The 8,259-nt window shown below is 46.4% G+C and overlaps 1 protein-coding gene across 1 annotated transcript in view; it reads left to right on the top strand.

Annotated features, from left to right (window-relative positions):
• Positions 1-5,095, top strand: part of larp4aa (La ribonucleoprotein 4Aa) — a 12,615-nt gene extending 7,520 nt beyond the window's left edge. Inside the window, 10 exon segments of the mRNA XM_080496973.1 lie at positions 11-52; positions 1,622-1,840; positions 2,767-2,785; positions 2,787-2,826; positions 2,914-3,071; positions 3,158-3,170; positions 3,173-3,334; positions 3,802-4,049; positions 4,373-4,765; positions 4,767-5,095. Of these exon segments, the coding sequence (XP_080353099.1) occupies positions 11-52; positions 1,622-1,840; positions 2,767-2,785; positions 2,787-2,826; positions 2,914-3,071; positions 3,158-3,170; positions 3,173-3,334; positions 3,802-4,049; positions 4,373-4,765; positions 4,767-4,841 (1,369 nt within the window). The 3' untranslated portion in view covers positions 4,842-5,095.
• Positions 5,096-8,259: the final 3,164 nt, after the last annotated feature.

Below are 8,259 nucleotides of genomic sequence, written 5' to 3' on the forward strand. Positions count from 1 at the left end.
TGTCCCACAGTGTCCCCCTCTATTCAAGAAAGAATGTAATAAATGCCTTCAGGTACCACTGTTCTACTGTGCAGTTTAAGCTTCACCGCTGTCCTCATCGCTCACCACCCCGCAGCAGCCAGATGACTAAATCCATTACAGGCCCCCTCATTCCTCCTGCCAGTCACTTTTCCTCTGGCTGCAATTCCTCCCTTCAGCGAGGGAAAAACTATTTGGTGCCAGTTAGTCAACCGTCCTGGATTTGTCATGCATTTTCTAAAATGTCGGCTGCTTTTTTCCCCAAATTGCAGCTTGCCGCTGCAAAAAAAAAAGAAAAAAAGAAACCTTATTTTAGTTCACATTCGTACATGTAACCGTTTCTCTCATCTCAACTAACCATCTTTATTTTTATTTTATTTTAATTTTGCTGCTGCTTTCACAAGTGACTGTATTACCACGTTGTATTAACGCTCAGCTTTAACTAGGAAATGCTGACGGTTTGGGGTTGAGGCCCCGTTTACACAGCCTTTAAGTGGAAACGCCTCCGTTTTTCATTTCAGAAAAATGTACGTTTTTATAGGGAACGTTTTGGAAAAACGACTGAAAACGGAGCCACTACTGGATTCTGTTTTTGTTCGTTTTTTTTTTTTTTTTGTAATGAAACAAACGCACGCAGCAGAGAACAATACGATATATAAACATTAACAATGGGAGAAAATGGGCAGACCACCAGGTTGGATCGCTAATACAAGTTGTATTTTCAGTGGCTCCGGGCACCGTTGTCCATGGAAACACGCCCCTAAAGCACAACAAAAGTTTTTCCATACCCGTGTAAACGGGGCCTGAGTGTCGGCCGTGGTTCTGTCAGCCCTTTTGAAGTATTTCAACTTTGTTCCTAAAATGCAAAAGGAGCAAACAGTCCGGCCCGATGATGAGATCACGATGCGCCATAGAGGGAAACCCGGAGGAGCGTCTGGCTTTGTTTCACTCCTTTTTCCTCCTCCTCCTCCTCTCTCTTTCCTGTCCCCTTCAAAGTCAGGCGTCCTCGCTCTGTCCCGATGAGCGTTCAGATTATGAGATCTGAGGGTCAAAGGCTGAAATCCTGCTCAGACTATTAGCGTCGATGGTGTTTGCCGGCTCTGCTCGGTGGCTTTATGATTGGTTGCAGATTTCCAAATCCACAGTCATTTAAGCTTCAACCAATCATGAGCACGAAATCCTGAGAACCACCTGCATGCCTACGTCGACTTTGAAGACGCTGCATGTTGTCTTCCTGACGTTCACTCGTCGCCAGTGTTTCCTCTGAACTCCTCTTCTGTTCCGCTTCCCTCAAAAAGCAATTGGGTTTTTTTAATTTGTAGGTTTTATGTGATTTACTGCAGTCGAGCAACAGCGCCACTTACTGGTCAATAACTCAAAGTTTGTATTGTGATTGAACATACTTGTGTTACTTCAAAGCCTTGTGGACTTGTGATGTCATAAAGGCATCCAGAAAACAGGAAGCCTGTAAATCTTTTTTTGAACTCGCATTCTCAGTTTATTCTTCAGTTCAGGAGGAAGCACTGGTTGCGTAACTGTCCTCGAAATGTTTTAAACCGCTAATATTCACCTTCACCCCCCCCTCCCCCCCACCCCGCAACAGAAACCACGTGAAGCCCCAGGTGAGGACGAGCGAGGTGACCTCGGCGTCCATAACACCCGTACCACTGGAGAGTCTGACCGGCCTGCGCAGCCCGCAGCCTCCCGCTCACGCCGCGCCCACCAACCCGGTCCAGACGTCCACCGACCTGAGCTCGGCGTTCGCACATCTCTCCTCCTCGTTGGACCACAGCGACGACGGCGGCCTGGCCGGACGGGGACGGTGAGTCTGTCATCGCCTGTTACGTTGATGTGGAATGTGAAATTGAAAAATCAAGTGATCCGAGTGGAGAATTTTTTTTGGAAGCAGACTGGTGACAAAATTGAACCTTTTTTCTTATTTAATTTTTTTAAATTGCAGTTAAAAATGGCTGTAGATATCAGATATATTGTCAAAAGTCCAACTTTATTTGCTGTGATTGTCCTCGGGAGCTAAAATACATATAAACAATCCAAAATAAAAAGTAAATGTTCAACAAATCATTCAACAAATTCAAGCTTTAAGTACGTTTAAGCAAAAGTGAATCAGCAAACTACAGAAACCCACAAGGAAGGGGGAGAATGGAATGTGGAAAATTCAGGAAAACTGTGGGGGGAGTTGAATTTGCAAAACAAATCTTGTTTAGTGACAAAATCGATAAATCGATTTTTGGTTTTTTTTTAACGCCTAGGTTTTTTCATTTCAAGAACATTTTGTGTTTGTGGCTCCGGGCACCGTTGTCATGGAAACGCGCCCCTAAAACACAACAGAAGTTTTCCTCACCCGTGTAAACGGGGCCTGAGTGTCGGCCGTTGGTTCTGTCAGCCTTTTGAAATATTTCAACTTTGTTCCTAAAATGCAAAAGCAGCAAACGGGTCCGGCCCGATGATGAGATCACGATGCGCATAGAGGGAAACCCGGAGGAGCGTCTGGCTTTGTTTCACTCCTTTCCCTCCTCCTCCTCCTCCTCTATCTCTCTTTCCTGTCCCTTCAAAGTCAGGCGTCTCGCTCCGTCCCGATGAGCGTTCAGATTATGAGATCTGAGGGTCAAAGGCTGAAATCCTGCTCAGATTATTAGCGTCGATGGTGTTTGCCGGCTCTGCTCAGTGGCTTTATGATTGGTTGCAGATAAGTTTTGAGGTACGATGACGACTGTCATGTGATTTCAGACGAAGCACAACCTACAGGAGGGACTCGAAGAAGGCGAGAAGATGATCGGATTGCGGTAAGTGACGCTCTGGATCGATGGATGATGATAAACCCCGAGCAGGAACCCGTGGTCACGTGTCTGTTGTGTTTCTCCCCCCCCCTCAGAGGCCCCGTGCCGCTGGCCGAGGTCAAGGTTTCCCCGCCCAAGTTTGACTTGGCCGCCACCAATTTCCCGCCCCTCCCCGGCTGTGTGGTCAGCACGCAGGGAGAGCCGGTGCTGGAAAACCGAATGTCGGACGTCGTTCGCGGCTTGTACAGAGACAAGGTGAGAAGCCGCGACTTGGCTAGCGCCTCGGCAGCGTCTGGTTCGGGTCGTCGAGGCGCCTGACGTTCCTCCGCTTGCTCTTGCAGACGGAACAAGCCAACAAGAAGCCACTGTGAGTCCAGCTTCAGGCCCGGGCCCCGGTCCCGGTCCCGACTTTGGCCCCGGTCCCGGAGGCGGCGGGCGGCGGTGGCGGCAGCGACCCCCAGCCCGGCTCTGCCACCGGCCAAATCCTCAACTCAGCCTCTTGGACCTCCGGCTTCCAGGTACGGATTGATGGACGATCGAGGGAAAACCACAGGGGTGATGTGGTTTCCAAGAATGAAGAAGAAGAAAAACACCGGTTCAGCTTAACAAGCTATATATAATGGTGGTCCTGCTCAAGGACCTGCAGTAACCAGGATTCAAACCTGCAAACTTCCCTGATCTCTCATAGGCGTCAAACACAACAAAGTTTCCCTTTGTTGTGGTTTAATGAAACTGCAAAATGCCGTCAAATGTCCTAAAAAAAACTGCTCCATTATGCATGTTTTTACTCACCCTGTTGCTTGAGGCACCAATTCAATCAAACTTTATTTAAATAGAACTAGGTACAATAAAATGCAGCATAATGAGGCTCAGTGTTGTGTTTTACCTGTTGCTCTTAAGAAACTTGATTAAAAAAGTAGATTAACTTTAAAATAGTTAAAAAGTTTAAACAGACTAAACCCGGTTTCCTCTTGTGTTTTCGCAGCGTCGCTCGTCAGGAGAAGAGGGCGGAGCCGCCGGCTCCCAAAGCGGCTCCCCGCACGCCTGTTCAACCCACCGTCCCGCCTCCTCTCCCTCCTCTTCCTCCTCTTCTTCCGCCTGCACACAGCCCACCCTCAGTTCCAGGCCTCAGCCCTCCGCCGCCGCCGCCGCCTCCACACCGGCGACGACCCAGCGCGGTGGCCCCCTCCGCCGCCGCCGCCTCCACCTCCACCATCCAACCTCCTTCACGAGGTGAGATGACGACGGCGGCTGTCAGTACGGCGGTATGGCAGGTTTCCTGGTGATGACAACTTAAGCGCATAGAGGGGAGTGAGGTGGTGACGGGACTGGCTCTGGTTCTCTCGCTCTTCTCTATCTCTCTCTCTCTTTCTTTCTCTCTTCTCTCTCTCTCCTTCTCACCACGAGTCCAGAACTTTCACTCCGTCCCCAGTGAGCGTCAAGATTATGAGATCTGAGGGTCAAACCTGAGCAGTTTGCAGGAAAATTACTTGACAAATACGTACTTTTTTTTTAAAAAAATTGTTTTTTTTCTCTCTCTACCGACTTCCCTTCAGGAGCCCCGTAAACTCAGCTACGCCGAAGTTTGCCAGCGGCCCCCGAAGGACCCTCCTCCCCCCGCGGCGCCACCGGCCCCCTCCCCTTCCCCCTCCGGCACCACCACCACGACAGCGGCTGCGGCAGCAGCAGGCCAGCCGCTGCGCGAGCTGCGTGTCAACAAGGCGGAGGAGCCGAGCTCCGGCGGCGGCGGCGGCAGCGGTCCCGGGGACAAGCAGGAGAAGAGCCACGACCGGGAGGGGGGCTGGGAGTGCAAAGAGAGCCGGCCGCCTCGCGAACGTGACTCTCAGGGCTTCCACCACCACCACCACCACCAACACCACCGCAGCAGCAACGGCCCCCGGGGCCCCGGCGGCCTCAAGTTCCGGGACCAGAGGCGCCCGCCCCCGGCCCCAGCGCGGCTCCCCCCAGGGGGGCTACCGGCACACTGGCAAAGAGCAGAACATCCCTCCAGTATCGCCAAAGTAAAAGGAAGAGAGAAAAAAACGACGACAAAAAACTCGACAAGAATAGAAGAGAGGGAATAAGAAAAAAAAAAAAGATGTATGAATATATACATGGATATATAATTATATAAAAATGAATAACATAAAAGCAACAACCATATGGTAGCCACCTTTCCCCCCCCGCCTGGAACTTGTCAAAGAAAAGCTTTTAAAATGACAATGAGACTGCGACATCCAGGGACGCAAAGGGCAAATGACACCCGAAGAACTTTTTGATGAGTGATTGGGGGGGGGGGGGGGATGGGGGGGTTAAAAAAAAAAAAAAAAAAAGAGGGGGGAAAAGAAAGGAAATGGAAACGTTCTCGGGTTCTCAACGTTCTCGGGTTCTCCGCATTTCCGCTTAAAAGAATTTGAGAGTGCGATTTCAAGCGGAGGCCCCTTCATTTGTGCCGTAGCTCCGGGAGAGGTGGGATGCTGGGCCGCCGCGTACATGGCCCTCTACCCTTTTTATGATTTTAAAGAATAGATGTTGGTCTGCAAGACAATATGCACTAAGAAGAAAAGAACATGCATATATGTCATGTACATATACAAAGATATCACTAACACGCAACGAGACATCGGTTTAGTTTGTTTTCTTTTCTTTATTTTTGTTGTTGTGTGCTTAGATTTGCGAGTATGACTGAAGGGGTTGACTGATGTCTGTGTCTGCATTGATTGTTAAGCAAAATGATTGAAGTGCTCCAGTGTGCTGTTGCACCGATGTAATGAAATGGATGATGATTTTTTTTTTTTTTTTTTTTTTTGTTGATTTTGTTGATTTTTACATCAGAGATTCGGAGTCATTGTCCTGGAAAAGGAACGGTGTGGTCTTCTAAATGTCTATAATGAAAATGTGTTCTATGGTGGTATTTTGATCCCGGTTTGGCTTCAAACGCTCTCAGATATCAGAATCTGTTGATGAACTACGCCGCAGTTTGATATGCGTGTTGCTTTCTTTTTTCTTTTTTTCTTTTGTTTGTTTGTTTTATTTCGGAGGCCGATTTCTCTTTGGGGCGCCCGCTGGGCTGTTAGCCGCGGCGACCTGCTAGCCTGGTCCAAAGTTTTTCACGTTGAGTTAGCTTGTGTCTGTCGAACTGTTTTTTTTTTTTTGTTGGTTTTTTTTTTGGGGGGGGGGGGTGTCTGCCCGCTCCCAATGGATACACAACATGTCATGTTAATAATCAGTCAGGTTATCTGTTTACATGTTTGTTTGTTTTTGTTTTGGGTTGTAGGGTGAGGTTTTTTTTTAATTATATTTATCATGAGAGGGTTTAAAAAAAAAAGGCTGAGCTATAATTTGGCTATAAGTTTGGCTTTTTTTTTTGTTTTTTTGTTTTTACGTCACAGGATATCCAGGTTAAGCTTATATCTGTGAACTGTTGCATAACGTCAAAAAAAAAGAAAAAAAGAGAAGCGTAGACGGGAGGAAGAGCGCAAGTTAGCTGAAGACGATAGCTTCATGATATCCGGCAGCCGAGTTCGTGGCTATAAAAAGGAAATTGGAACATTTTCACGTGCTATGTGCCAGCTGCCTACGATCATAGTGTGCTACGATAAAAGTTTTGATTTCTATTTGCAGAGGTCTGCTCAATAACGTAGTTTTCGGGGGAAACGTTTGGCCCAGAAAAGCTAGATTTCTTTTTTTTTTTTACATTTTATTTTGAAGAAGCTGTAGAGGTTTAGTGCTGATGCCTATATTGTTATAACCCTTCACTAGAAACGTATGTGTGGAGAATGTAATGTTCTAGTACTGAAGTGAGGAGGTATCCATCTGATTGTTTTGTGCTTTTTAGGGTGAGTTGTTTTTTTTTCTCTCTCTCTCTCTTTCTGGGTTTTATCTCCTTTGTTTTTCTTTTTTTAATTTTGAAAAACAGGTTGACTTTAGAATTTGAAGTTTGACTCACTGTATGTATTGCTTTTTAAATTTATTTATTTTTAATTCTAATGCGGCAACGCTTTTCTCCCAATCTTGGTTGGCTGGTTTCCCCAAAGTTGTGTGAAATCGCATTGGCAAGGAAAGAAGAAGAAAAAAAAATGAAATCACGCATATGACATTTATATACTGATTGAGATGTCGGCTGAGAGAAAAATACTTGATGCATTGACTTTTGGGTTTAGTAATGCAGTAAACGAGTATCCAATCACTGGGGCTGTTTTTTTGTTTGTTTTTTTTTTTTTTTCATTGAGTATGAGCAGCTAGTGATTTAGTATAATTAAATAAAATGCACTAACTTGTTTTGAGAAGAATCTTACTCATAAGTAATGTGAAATCACGTTAGGAGCATATGGTTGATGTTGCCAGGCTTGCAGACGCCTCTGGGAATCGCTCCCCTCCCGCCCCCCCCCTCCCTCCCTCCCCACACGTTTGGGTTTTTCTGTTAATTTGGTTTGGGGTGGCAAAAAAAAACAACAAAAAAAAGGAAAAGTAGTTATGGATCAACCAAGTGTTTGAGACACAATCTTAGAACTGTATGAAATGTCACCAAAAATAAATTATTTTGATTTGGCTCTCCGGTGTCAAGTTTCTTATGGCCTCCTTTATCACACGTCCGACACGCGAAAGTGGGAATTTATACTGTATATAATCTGTATGAAACTGAATATGTGGGAACATTATTTTTGAGTGTTTTGCTGTTTGTTTTTCTTATTTCCAGATGGGATAAATTGACTTAATTTAAAATTGGCAAAAGGCGGTGCAGTTCGAGTTGGTTCATTATGCCGTTACTTTGTTTTTATAAGCATTTTCTTCTGTATGAGCTGCGCCTCCTCCACATGGAGAGGAGCCAGTGAGGGGGGTCAGGAGTCTGGTTGGGACGCTGCCTGGTCGCCTCCCTTCAATCGCCTCGAGACCAGAAATGCCTTCAGCGTGATGAACAACGTTTGGAAGTCACCCAGGTACGTCGCCGTGAGTGCAGGAGTCGTCACCATCGTGTGACAGTGATGGAGTCGGGACTGTGGAAGAGGCGCCTCAAAATACCTGGAGGAAGTTCTGGGGATATGGGATGATCTGGGCGGGGTTGTTGGACTCCACCCAGACATAGTTGTGGTCTGTGGTGGACTGTACCACTGAGAGGAGCAGTTTTCACAAAACGCATTGTTTTGTGTTTATTACAAATGCTTCACTTATAGCCAACTTATGGTTCGTTAACATTTGTGTTTTCATTGCACATTTTTGAGGGTGTAATTCTTGTGGCTGTCTTAGTGGCGCAAAAATTACTATCTTCGGTGGAGGTTTAATTATTTTTTCTGCAAGCAACTAGTCCTGCAGCCTTTGGGAGCACAGACACAGAAAATGGGGATAGGTTGCTATGACTTTTGTTAAAGATTCAGCTAATGGTTGCTGAATAAATTGCAAAAAGTTCCATACAAAGCGGATGAGAGAGGCACATGAAGGAGAT

The sequence above is a fragment of the Blennius ocellaris genome (genome assembly GCF_963422515.1).
Source record: "Blennius ocellaris genome assembly, chromosome: 5".
NCBI lineage: Eukaryota > Metazoa > Chordata > Actinopteri > Blenniiformes > Blenniidae > Blennius > Blennius ocellaris.